Consider the following 13,890-nt stretch of genomic DNA (forward strand, 5'->3'; position numbering starts at 1 on the left):
ATAATCCATCAATTTAGATTGCCAATTTGGCGTTTAAATAGTAAAAAAAATAAATGGATTTGTCATTTTACCATTGTTTTGTCTCTTTTTCAGATCACCTATTTTGTTGACAATAAACACGAATTTCACAAATTATACAAATGTCTACCCTTATCTATCAAAATGAGACGATTAAACAAAATCAAGGCACCAGTCATGACAACGAGATAATAAATAAAGGAATACAATTTATTTCCATTTTATGCTCATTTAATATTAACGTTTAAATTTTAGAAAAAAATTAATACTTGGAAAAGTTCGAGCCATTTGGTACATATTTATTTTCCTATGACCTGTTTGGCATGTTCAGTTAACTTAACCTGCCTAAGCCAATATTCAGGGCTGACAGATGGTTACGGGCGTAGCCAATTTGGCCACATATAGACTCCGAGTTTATAGTTATTTTTACTTTTAAAAAAAAACAAAAGAAAAGAAAAAAAAAATTAAAACAACAAGGTTTTCCTAGTTTTCGATTGTTTTGACATCAAACCGACGATTTGTGGTGTTAGTGGTGTTTGGTTTACGTGAGGTTCTATTTGATCACTTTTGAAGTCGAAATTGGGGACGAGGAACTCTGACCATCTGGCAGCCCTTCCCAGTATCCCAACCCACTGTGATGTAAACAATCGAATCGCGGAAGCCACCGGAATAGGGCAAGAGTTCGACGTCCCCAATTTGATTCCATTTGATTTTGCAAATTTACAAGAAAAAGACAATGTCTGTTGTTGTTGGGCCTCAATCTGGCTATGACGAAAAGGGCCAGGTGGCTCCACAAGTGACTGTTGTCCAACCAGGTTATGGATATGGACCACCACCAGGCTATGGAGGAGCACCTCAACCAGGTTATGGAGCACCAATACCGCAACCAGGTCAGATTGTGAGAAAGTGAATGTAATGAAATAAGGCGTGGCTCCTATGCGCAGATGTTATAAAATCGATTCGAAATAACGTACTTTTATCGCATTGTTGGGAAGGGAATGTAAAGGGTGGGGGGGGGGGGGATATTAAATTATATTAATTTTAGGGTAGATTTTTTTCAGTTAACATAACGGACCCTTATATTATATCCCTTCCCATTGTCATTGTTGGGTAGAGAATGTAAAAGGTTGGGGGGGGGGGGGGGATCTTAAATTAAATTATATTAATTTTAGGGGTAGATTTTTTTTTCATTTGAAATAACGGGCCTTAATTTTTAAAAATAAAACATATTATTTATTACCATTTTCATTTATATTTTCCAAAGCCTGGATACCAATGAATCAACACGTTCCCATGAATACATGAAAACCGCACAAATATTATAAAGTTATCATATAATATATGATATGCAGTGTCTATTTTTACAGTCCCTTAAAGACGGTACTCATATCTATTTTTGCAGTTCAATATGATTCTGCCATGGGTTTTGGCGGATGCTGATCCAAGTGAGGTCCAAGACCTCTCCAAAATTCCATCCTCGGAAAAGGACCTGTCAATGCAGGTCTTAGATCTCAGGAAGTTGACATTTCTGAGGCAAGGCAGTACTTGGGTGTGAAGGCCTGGGCCAAGGTGCTTGATTTAGTTAAGAGAAAAGAGAAATCCCATGAATGGATTTGAAACATATGCACGAATCGGTAGTGTCGTCCAAGTCGCTCTAGGTGGTTTGTAGATGTTGTGCAAAAATAGCCCACCTATCTATAGGGAAATTCTATTCACCCCATTGCTGTCCATTGCGCTCTCTATGACCCTTACCTTCGATGGCTCTTTAGCGTACACGCTAACCCCTCCTTTGAGCCTCGAAGTGTCCTCGCGTTGGACCACCATATAGCCTGGAATCTGGAATCAAGAAGATTGCGTGCCTGAATAAAAATGGGTCTCCTGTAATCGGAGGATATTAACGTTATAGACGGCCAGTTGCTTTGAAAAACCGTCTTTATGGGACTACAGTGGACTCCAGATAAGACGATGCCCAGGGGAACCGAGAAAAAAATCGACTTATCCGAAAATCAACTTAACCGGAGTGTAACCAAATGAGCAAAAACGCATTTGAACAAAGCAACCCAATCTAGAATAAGTATGTCCCATCATATCGCGCGGTCTCTGTAGTGGTCACCAGAGGCTCCTAGCCCCAATAGCCCCATAGAGGAATCAGAATATATAAAAATCGGAATTTGAGATAAAAAATCGGAATCAACTTACTGCTATTGACTATGACATGCTTTGCAGCAGAAAATGTAATAGACAATCCAAAAGTACTCAAATGATTCAAAATTTAAAATGTGTAAAAATGTACAGATTGTGTAAAGACTAAGAATGGGGTCAAATAATAATAGAGAACACACAGGTCCTGGCCGTCTGAGAACAAAGTATTGAATGGATGGATTTAACCTTGTCAGGACCCCCCCCCCCCCCCCCCCCCCCCCCCCCCCCCCCCCCGCACAGACCTAATCAAACAAACGCGCGTGCCGGTAACACACACACACACACACACACACACGTACACAGGGCTAAAATTAAATAGGGAAAGAAGCTGACCGTACTCAATAATATTATTACCGATTGAAGCCAACATATAATATTACCAAGGTTATCGACCTCACGAATTGGAGTCACCATAATAATAATAATACTTCGGTCAACCCCCCTCCCAAACATATAATATTATCCGACATCAGCAGCACACACTTTGAAGGGACTAATCATACACAAAATTTGTGTTGATTGACCATTGAAGATGCTGACGAAATAAGCCATAGCTCACTTTTTTCACTAGAGATTTTAAAAAATATTTTCCTCGATGGGAAATGTGGAAAGCGGAATTTTTGCTTTGAATGTGGAATGTATACCAATTAAGTGAAATTATTCCGCGAAAAGCGGAAGGATAGGAGCCTCTAGGTCAAGGTCATGCTTCTTGTAAATCGTCGAGACAGAAATAGCTGGTATGCCAATTTCCTATGCGATGATTTTCTGTCGCGTGCCAAACTTTCCAAATGCATCGAATCTTCCTTTTCCGCGATAGCCATTGTAGTTGTAGACTTGACTTGAATTCTTCTTGATAAAATTGATACTAATTAAGAGGGTCATTACATAGGATGGCTGGAATTAGAACCAAAAAAAATATTGAACTTGAAGTTGCGACAATGTAAAATTTGAGATGGGGAAATTAAAGTTATTCAATACTGCTTATGTACATTGAGCACGGACGTCAGGCAAAGCACCTACATCACATCGATGTGCGCCAATCGTTCGCGGATATTCTTAACCACTGAAAATTCTTACTGGTAGCTTTTTTAACCAATGGAAATACTTGTTTATTTGTGATTTTATTGTAGTCATGAGTGATAAGAACATCGACTTAAGCGACATCGACTTATGTGGAGTTTATTTTTTTTTTTACTAATGTTATATAGGAAGAAGGGGGAGGGACCAAGAAAAAAAATCGACTTGGGTAAAAATCGACTTAGGCAACGTCGACGTATCCAGAGTGCACTGTATAAAAATAGTCTACGAATATTATAATAATAATAATAATAATAATAATAATAATAATAATAATAATAATAATAATAATAATAATAATAATAATAATAATAATAATGCAGGTCTTAGATCAGGAAGTTGACATTTCTGAGCAAGGCAGTACTTCAGTGTGGAGGCCTGGGCCAAGGTGCTTGGTTTAGTTAAGAGAAAAGAGAAATCCCATGAATGGATTTGGGACATATGGACTAAATCGTATGGAACTGTAAACATTGATCTGAGTACCGTCTTAATGGGACTGTAAAAGTAGTCACTGCGAATTTTTAAATAATTGGTAATGGTTCATTGCTCATTAGAAATTTGAAAATTTTCTAGGATTAATTCTAGTCGTGGCTTATGGGAGATATAACGAGAGATTAACTTTATTCCGTCAATATTCACTGTTTTGGGAGAGTGAATTTAGATTATTAGAAGGCTGTGGGTATTCGGACGTGAATGAATTTCAAATATTACAAGGCTTTTCTAGTCTGAATAGTTTCCAGTAGCCATTTGGACTCAAATTCCAATACGCAATATTATAATGATAATAATATGATAATAATAATTATTATAATAATGATTAAATAATAATTATTATAATGATAATAATAATAATAATAATAATCATCATAATAATAATAATCATCGTCATCATTATCATCATCATCATCATCACAGTGATATCATTTATCTGCCTCTATGCTCATGACAAGATTACCCTCATTGCATCTGGAAACGGGTAAAAGTTTAAAGTTTGTTGTAATAATAACACCTCTATGATTGTATTTTCAAAGGTATGATGATGTCACCTCCCCCTAATTTTGTGGTCCCTGCGGGCCTCCCAGCTGGAATGGCCTACCTGGCAACCCTGGATGAAATCAAAGTCCATCAGATTTTAGAACTGGCTGAAGGTAATTATTGATTTGTCGTCATTGTTGTCATCATCATTATCAGCCTCTTCTTTTTCTTCTTCTTCTTCTTCTTCTTCTTCTTCTTCCTCTTCTTCTTCTTCTTCTTCTTCTTCTTCTTCTTCTTCTTCTTCTTCTTCTTCTTCTTCTTCTTCTTCTTCTTTTTCTTCTCTTCTTCTTCTTCTTCCTCCTCCTCCTCTCCTCTCCTCCTCCTCTTCTTCTTCTCTTCTTCTTCTTCTTCTTCTTCTTCTTCTTCTTCTTCTTCTTCTTCTTCTTCTTCTTCTTCTTCTTCTTCTTCTTCTTCTTCTTCTTCTTCTTCTTCTTTTCTTTTTCTTCTTCTTCTTCTTCTTCTTCTTCTTCTTCTTCTTCTTCTTCTTTTTCTTCTTCTTCTTCTTCTTCTTCTTCTTCTTCTTCTTCTTCTTCTTCTTCAACACATATAGGCATAAATAAAATGAAACATTGTTTCAGCATCAATTTTTTTTTCCTACCATATCATGAGTCATTTGAAGTTGTTTTTTGTTTTATTCTTTATTTTATTTTTTTTTTTCTTCTTCTTTTTTCCAGTTCTCGTTGGTTGGGAGAGGAACAACCGTTACGACATTTGCAATGGCCAGGAACAGAAATTTATGTTTGCTAAAGAAGGTAAATACGTGGAATTGTAGAGAATGGAAGTTATTTTCAACAAAGAAACAAACAACAACAACAACAAAAAAGGTTTAAAAATCTATAGATAAAGACATTAGTATTGTTTTTTTTTTTTTTTTATAGTTTTAGACCGCCAGTTGGGTCCTTCCAACAGACATTCAAATATAAAGGTTACACATCGTTTTAGGCATTGGCTTGATTGATCTGGAGGATGGAATAGGCAAATATTTTACCTAAACGCATACCACAATGATGCCCGTTTTCCAGCTGCCCCGAAAACCAGATGTTTCAAATCTTCCAGCTGACCATAGTCCGTTATTGGTGAATTGACTTTTTTAAAGATGATAAGTATCGGATGTTTAAAGGCAACCATTAAGAGGAAGCTGGGTGGAGACGTATATCTTTTTCTATGATTTAAGGGTGATGCACAAAATATTCTTATATCAGATTGTCGTTACAAGAAAAACTTTGAGGCTTTTTTTGTTTTAGCTAAGGGATCCGTGATACCATTGATGTTTAGATTTAATACATTTTGGTTATGCATTGCCGCAGTTTAAGTAGAAAATGGTAGGGGCTGCCTGAAGCCGGTGATCGTGAAAATACTAATATTATTTTTCATTTTATTTTATTTATTTTCCATGTTAATTCGTATATTGTTGTGCTGACGAAGGGTTTGTACCCGAAACGTCCATTGTCTGTTTTGTTCCCATACGAAGCCTCTCCATTTTCACTCTTTCGTTAGTATTTTCACAGTTTAAGCATGTACTATGAGCGTCTCGATGCTTCATTTATTACCGCATAAGGCTGTATGATGTATGGAACCAAGTTTTTGATTTTGTTTTTTTTCTAAAACAAGCCATCTGTCTGGGTGGGATCTTCTGACCTCTCATGATGAGCAGAAGGTCACTTGCTGTGTCTCCTATCCCCCTGTAATATCTGTTTTCCAAGTTGTTTTTTATCTTTGTAAAGTGCTTTGAGCACTTTTAGTGGATATTGCGCTATATAAATGCTCATATTTTGATTGTCCTGGAATGGGTTTACTGGGTTTGTCCTGGCCCCGGCCAGAGTCGTAAGCTGAGAGGGGAACCGTTAAATGTGTAGAAACAAAGTTGAGAGAGAGAGATAAAAGGAGTAAGTGTGACTCATAAATAAGGGAACAACACAAAACAAACAACGTTTTTGACTTTGGCCTTTTTCAAGGAAACACTATATATATATATATATATATATATATATATACACACAAGTCGAGCAATGCTGCATGCGATTACAAATGAAATAGATGGCAATACTTGCATAACTCCAGCCTTAGCATTGGATTTGACAGACATTGACCATCTTGACTCTGCGTGATTGATTTTCTGTCTATAGGCCATGGACTCCCATAGTGGGCAGGGAGGTACTTACTGTGTCTTCTGTCCCCCTATATCTGTTTTCTAACATGCTTTCTGTCTTTGTCTTGGAATGAGATTACTTAGTTTTATCCTGGTCCTGACCGGATACCCTTGCTGAGAGGGGAAACAGTCAAATGTATACAGTAGAACTCGGAAATAGCGAGTTCGACGGGTCCACTCCTGATTACTCGCTATTTCCGAGTTCTCGCTATCACCGAGTTGCCAGGAAAGGTCACTCAGCCGTACAAAAAGATGGAAAGACGATGTGTGTGTTTGTGCGTGTGTGCCGCACGTGTGTGCAAATGACTGTGTGTGGATAAATTGGGGTGGGGGCGCGGGGTTGAACACAGCCTTCGTTAACTACGGTTGAAGATGATCCACCCCTCCCACTTCCATAAAGATTTCGTATGTGTGTGTGTGTGTGTGTGTGCGAGTGTTTGTATGCACTAGACATGTTTGATGAGGTAAGCAAGCGCATCACTCAATCACTGACCCACTGAAATGATGGTTCCACGCTCCCCTCTCTCGCTGATCGTGTCCTTCGTTAACGAATGCGACTCGCTGACCAATGCTGCGAAATGAGGCATGTTGACATGTTGGCTGCCAGTGCTTACCTCGCGCGTCGCGTGTCACCACATTGGGTGAATAATTGACCCCCACACGCACACAAACACACACACCCAACCCCCACCCAAATTTGTTTCGCCTACTATGTACTCTCGACTAGGCTACTATGTAATATTACTCGTAACGAAGAATAAGAAAAGAAAAGAAGCTAGGCTAAAAATATTTAAATCGCCCTTGTCTGGTGTTTTGCTTTACTTCGTTGGAAGTCCTAGGCTGGGGCAGGAAATGCTCGTTATTTCCGAGTTGACCTCTTTTTCATACTCGCTACTTGCATGCTAATTTTATTGACTCAAATAAGAGAAAAAAACGGGGATTTAGATTTTACTCGCTATTTCCGAGTTCTCGCTATTTCCGAGTACGTTACTTTCATGTTCTACTGTAGTTAGTTTTGAGAGATGATATTTTTTTCTTTGTCAATCATCTCTCTGTTATGCACTGTATTATGTTTTGTTTACATATTATATATGATTTGTAAACATTTGAGTGTATTCCTCTAAGTGGGGACCTGTGCTTGTGACTGGATGAGACTTTTAGATGATCTCAAACTAAGTACTTTGATAGTGTGCTCTTGGAATCTATATCTGTTCCCTATTTGATCCAATTCCCCTTTTGTCTTACTTTTTCTTGGGTGCTTTAATTGTAATTCTAGAACTTTTTACTATCCCATTTTCTTCCTTTTACTGGCGTTGTTATGAATTTAATGTGTTGCAAGCGCCGTAAAACCCTTAAAGACAAAAAAACAAAACCAATCATAGGCCATGGAGAACATTACATAACAATGGTGCCTTCCAAAAACTTGTATTTTTCTGAAATAAAAATTTGGTTTCAGACGAATTGCTTTGTGAAATGAATAGAAAAATTATGCTCATTGAGCATGGTAAAATCATGAAAATATGCTTTATAGATGTGCTTATTTATTTATTTATTTATGAAGAAATTAAGGAACAGGCACCAGTGTAAGATAAACATCTGAACAAGTGTGTAAGAAAGGTGCAAGACAAAGCAAGAAAGAAAAATAGAAGAAAAAAAAACCCATCGACAGTTGAGGTAGACTGATTTTTTTGAGATGCATTTTTTTCTTTTATTTTTCTTTCTTGCTTTGTCTTGCACCTTTCGTATACAATTATTTATTTATATTACATTTTTCTATTTATAGATTTACTTACTTACTTACTTATCCGAACCAGCGACCACCTGAGCTCTAGCCCTTCGGTCTTGTACAATGACATAGAAGTTAAGACGTCTTTTGTAGATTTAATTAAATGACTATTCATTGATAAACTATCTACCCTTTCCAATTCAGACACGGACTGCTGTACTCGTCAGATGTGCGGGGTGATGCGTCCATTCATCATGAATATCACGGACAACTACGAACAGCCGTTGATGCGACTGAACCGACCTCTGAAATGCCAAGGATCCATCTTCTGGTGCTGCTGTCTGCAGGAGATGGAGATAGAGTCACCGCCAGGCGTGCTCCAGGGAACCGTCAAAGAAATGTAAGTGTCGTATTTAGACCTGTAAATCTGTACGGCAGTGAGGACGACCTCAAGACCCTTGTGGGCTTCATTCACCAGACCGGACTGACCATGTGACGTGACGGGAACGAAGAAGAAGAAGAAGAAGAAGAAGAAGAAGAAGAGACCTGTAAATTCTCAGTCAATTAACTGAAATCAGTCAATTTGTCAAATTCAAAGATTTTTAAAAAGGGAAGAAATAATTGAATAAAGAAAGAATTCATGAATCGTAGTCGATTGACTGTAAAGTTAATTAGGAATGTTCCACAGCGCCACGCATAGCTCATGGGCCGTTTATATTAACGATGGATATATTGCCAAGGCTAAGTGACGCTTTTTAGAATTGCCGTGTCTGAACACACCCCAGTGTATTTTCACGCGCCTTCGTGAAATTATTTTTTCACTTTCTAAACCTGTCGTAGCCAATTTTAACTGAGCTGCCGAGCAATAAATTTCACTGTTTCGTCTAAGCCAAAATTGACTACACTTACTTGAAGGACAGGAAAAGTATGAAAAAGAAAAATTCGTTATGTAGACACCTTCAAATAGAAAGTTAAATGATTGCTACAAACACATCTCGATTGCCTCATGTTGTAAACAAACTGGTTGACCGTTTCTAAGTTTCTTCACTGATTGGGTACCTAATTATAAGGAACAATGGTAAGTAGCCTAATTAATTCCCACGCAAATTAGTTTTCTGCCATTGCTTGCTCAAGTGAGCTTGCTGTTTACCTTTCATTTTGATTCTTTGGATTTTACCGCTACGACGAATTACGAAGAAGAGTTTCAGTCAATTTTTATAGAGCTCATTTACAGGTCTGGGTATTCCGACTATCGGCAACTTTGTGGTCTTGCAGTGTGAACCTTGCCTACCTGGGTGGGGGTTCCCGACCTCCCATAGTGGGCAGGGAGGTACTTGCTGTGTCTTCTATCCCCCTATATCTGGGTGGGGTTCCCGACCTCCCATAGTGGGCAGGGAGGTACTTGCTGTGTCTTCTATCACCCTATATCTGGGTGGGGTTCCCGACCTCCCATAGTGGGCAGGGAGGTACTTTCTGTGTCTCCTATCCCCCTATATCTGGGTGGGGTTCCCGACCTCCCATAGTGGGCAGGGAGGTACTTGCTGTGTCTCCTATCCCCCTATATCTGGGTGGGGTTCCCGACCTCCCATAGTGGGCAGGGAGGTACTTGCTGTGTCTTCTATCCCCCTATATCTGGGTGGGGTTCCCGACCTCCCATAGTGGGCAGGGAGGTACTACCTGTGTCTTCTATCCCCCTATACCTGGGTGGGGTTCCCGACCTCCCATAGTGGGCAGGGAGGTACTTCCTGTGTCTTCTATCCCCCTATACCTGGGTGGGGTTCCCGACCTCCCATAGTGGGCAGGGAGGTACTTGCTGTGTCTCCTATCCCCCTGTATCTGTTTTTCAATTGCTTTCTGTCTTTGTCTTGGAATGAGATTACTTGGTTTTGTCCTGACACTGGCCGGAGTCCTTGGCTGAAACAGTCAAGTATATAGTTGTAGTTGCAAGCAGTCTGATCTTTGGGGAATGTTTTTTTTTTTCTTATATTTTTCTTTGTACTTTATCTGGCATTATAGACATATTTTCAGATTATTAAGGTATCATCATCATCATTGCGCTTAGAGTCTGGTATCTCGGAGTTATAGCGCTATATAAGTTTTCAGCATTATTATTTATCATTGCCTTTTTCACCCTGGGTGATGGTATAGGCCACAGACAAACAGCTTCCATCCTTCTCTATCCTGAGCTAACTTTTTTTTATCTCGTTCCATGTCCTACCACTTCTCTGTATATCAGCTTCTTTAATTCATCTCCATGTTCCCCGTGGCCTTCCCCTTGATCTTTTGCCCTGACAGTTCCAGTCCAATACTTAGGATTAAGGTAAGATAATTTATTATTACTTATTTATTTATCTATATAATCATCAGATGGACATGCTGGATCCCCAAGTACAAAGTCCTGGATGCCCAAAATCAAACGGTCTTCACAATCATCGGAGATTGCTGTTACTGCAAGTGTTGTCAGGATGTCGTCTTTAGGGTGAGGACGCACTCAATGGCTTTCAATAATCGGTGCTGTTGGTTTTCTTCCGATACAAAGAAATCCGCGATTTAGGAGTCATAGGAGGAATTTCCTCCTTTTGAAAAACGTGAGGCTGGCTGAGAACCCAGGAAGATGCGGAAAGATGCGGCAAGCTTTGATTCGAGATATGAGCCAAAATCGAAGATAAAGTGTTTCCCATAGCAACAAATTTTATTCAGAAAAAAATCATAACTTGGGTTCTAATAGACATAAATAGAAAATTTAAAGTGGTAAATATCAGAAAGGGTCTTCACACTCTCTCTTTGAATTCCCATGGTGGGCAGAGAGGTCACTTTCACTATGTCTTCTTTCCACCATTGTCCAATTTCCTTTTATTGGCTGTTTCAGTCCTTGTCTTGGAATGAGATTACTTGGTTTTGTCCTGTCCCTGTCCGTAGTCCTTGGCTAAGAGGGAAACAGTTAAATGTGTAGTATTAGTTTTGAGAGGTGAAATTTTTTTTTTTTTTCATGATAAATCTTTCTCTTGTGAACTGTTATAGTTTTTGTTTTGAATTTATAATTATTTGTAAGCATTTGAGTACATTTCTCTTAGTGCGTAGTCTGGATGAAACTTTTAGGTGATCTCAAAATATGCACATTGAAAATTTGAATCAACTTCTGCTGCCTTTATGAGCCAGTCCCATTTGACTTAATTTTTCTTTTTTGCTTTTAAATGTAAACCTGAAATTTTAATATTTTTTTTTTTACATTTATTCATGGGACATATAATTTTCTTCTATTTTACTGGTGCTGGAATGACCTACGTGCGTCTCAAGCACCGTAAGACCCTTCAAAACATATGTGGCCCCTCATCTCAAAACGGTATTAAGTCGGGATGGACCAGGCTAAAAAGTCAAATTATAGTTAAACTGGTCAAAAATATGAAACGTTGGTATTTAGTACAGTAAAATATGATATTCCTTCTCCTCTATAAAGAAAATGATTTCAACTTAAGTCTGATATTTCTGGATACAAATTCCATTTTCAGCATCTTAATAATAATAATAATAATAATAATATAATCTTTATTGTCCAAATAGGCAATTATTGTTAGGTTACAGCTCTTGTAATAGGCGAAAATCATACCGACTTAAGACTGTTTTGAAACGAGGGATCACATATAAACAAATTACAATTTATAGTAAAATTGAATGATTTGCTTGTTTGTTTTTCAATCCCAGGTTCTGGAGGGCGAGACAGAGAATGAAGTAGCTCAGATCGCCAAGCATTGGAGTGGGTGTCGTGAAGTGTTCGGAGGGGCCAATGATTTCTCTATCAAGTGTATGTATCCTATTACTCCTTGAAGGCATTAATAATAATAATAATAATAATAATAATAATAATAATGATGATGATGATGATGATGATGATGATGATGATGATGATGATGATGATGATGATGATGATGATAATAATAATAATGATAATAATAATAATGATAATGATAATAATAATAACAACAATAAAAATAATAACAATAAAAATAGTAATTATAATAATAATAATAATAATAATAATAATAACAATAATAATAATGATAATAATAATAATAATAACAATAATAATAAATGGCATTTATATAGCGCTTTACCCCGTTGTCACAGGCTCTAAGCGCTTTACAGTGATATGAAACAAAACGTATTGCAGTAAGACAATTGTCGATGGAAAAGTGATACGAATTCAATTTAACAACAACAGAATATGATAATAGATTGCAACATTATAACGTAAAAGAAAGATAAAACTTTAAGCGAGAATTGAAAGTTGTCAACGAATCCGAGCATCTCACTAGCATTGCCTAGCTTAATAGGATTCAACAGTGGTGGCATCACTTCCCTTGCAATGATGCATAGTAACTTAGTAACTAGTACTAAACTATCGGAACAATGGCGGACGCCACGCCCTTATGAAATACTTCTCCAACGAGCATAAAAGTGTATCCAGAGGAGAAAAACATTATAAATCTGATCATGTTTTGACTTTTATTAGACCTGTAAATTCTCAGTCAATTAACTGAAATCAGTCAATAAGAAATAACACCCACTATTTTAATGTATTGTATTTATCACTCTCCTCTCCAATGATGCCCTTATTTAAAAAAAAAAAATTGAATCTTCAGTTTGTCGAAGAGTTTCAGTCAATTTTTGTAGAGCTCATTTACAGGTCTACTTTTATACATTCTGATCGCATAACATGTGAAAAAGTTCTAGCCAGCATGGAGAATACAAAGTACCGATTTTCTTTCTTTAGAACCAAGCTGCTCGTTGCTTGGCGGACGTGACATCAGACTATTGATTCCAATTAATTAATTTATTTATTTACTTATTTATATAATTTATATTTGGGAGGTTTATTTATTCATCTATATATTTATGTGTTTTTTCAACAATTTATTTTTTCCCTTTTTATTTCCCTAGTCCCTGCCAACCTTGATCTGATGAAAAAGACGCTACTGTTCGGTGCCACCTTCCTCATAGATTTCAACTATTTTGAGTACCGTGGAAACAACTAAGCCGAGTCATATACCACATACTATGCACGGCACAAACTACACACCAAACTACACACCAATGAAAACAGAAGTGTGAGGCTGTGAAAAGAGCTGGTTGTATTCGATTGTGAATGAAAGATTAATACACTGAAAAAAAAAAATATATTGATAAGCTTTTATATTTTGCATAAATTGAATAAACGCATAGTTTTTTCAATTATTACATTTTCAACTTTCAAATTATTATTGTCTACCATTCTAGATATACATTCGCATTTAAGTTGCCGCAGTCTAAGACAATATCCATATCCACATTCCTATGTTTTGATGATATTGAAAAAAAAAAAAATAGTAAAAAAGTTCCAGTGTATTTTTGGACCCACTGATAAATCTAGAACTTGCTGACAAGTATATATAAAAGGAGTCCAAAAAAATAAATAACATACACTTGAATTGTAGCCATCGTAAACTTATAGCCTGACACTGACCAAAAAAAGACGTCAAAAGACAAGTCTTTGGCCACAAAAGAAAACAAATCGTGAGTTGTATTCAATAGTTCAACCAATGGAATCACTTGTTTCCTTGAGCACCACAAACGACAACTCACTAAACAGTGGACAAACTATAAGTCTTGGTGGGTTCTAGTGTCAGGCTATAAGTTAATGATGGCT

The 13,890-nt window shown here is 37.4% G+C and overlaps 1 protein-coding gene across 1 annotated transcript; it reads left to right on the forward strand.

Moving 5' to 3' along the window:
• The first annotated feature begins 607 nt into the window (after positions 1 to 607).
• LOC144960104 (phospholipid scramblase 1-like) lies at positions 608 to 13,578 on the forward strand. The gene is made up of 7 exons (XM_078893062.1): positions 608 to 908; positions 4,329 to 4,445; positions 5,007 to 5,084; positions 8,412 to 8,607; positions 10,575 to 10,686; positions 11,910 to 12,009; positions 13,146 to 13,578. The coding sequence occupies exons 1-7, from the start codon at positions 755 to 757 to the stop codon at positions 13,238 to 13,240; spliced, it is 852 nt and encodes a 283-aa protein (XP_078749188.1). The 5' UTR covers positions 608 to 754; the 3' UTR covers positions 13,241 to 13,578.
• The last annotated feature ends 312 nt before the right edge of the window (positions 13,579 to 13,890 follow it).

The sequence above is a fragment of the Berghia stephanieae genome, chromosome 14 (assembly GCF_034508935.2).
Source record: "Berghia stephanieae isolate SIO BIC M18660-M18661 chromosome 14, UCSD_Bste_1.3, whole genome shotgun sequence".
In the NCBI taxonomy this organism is placed as follows: domain Eukaryota; kingdom Metazoa; phylum Mollusca; class Gastropoda; order Nudibranchia; family Aeolidiidae; genus Berghia; species Berghia stephanieae.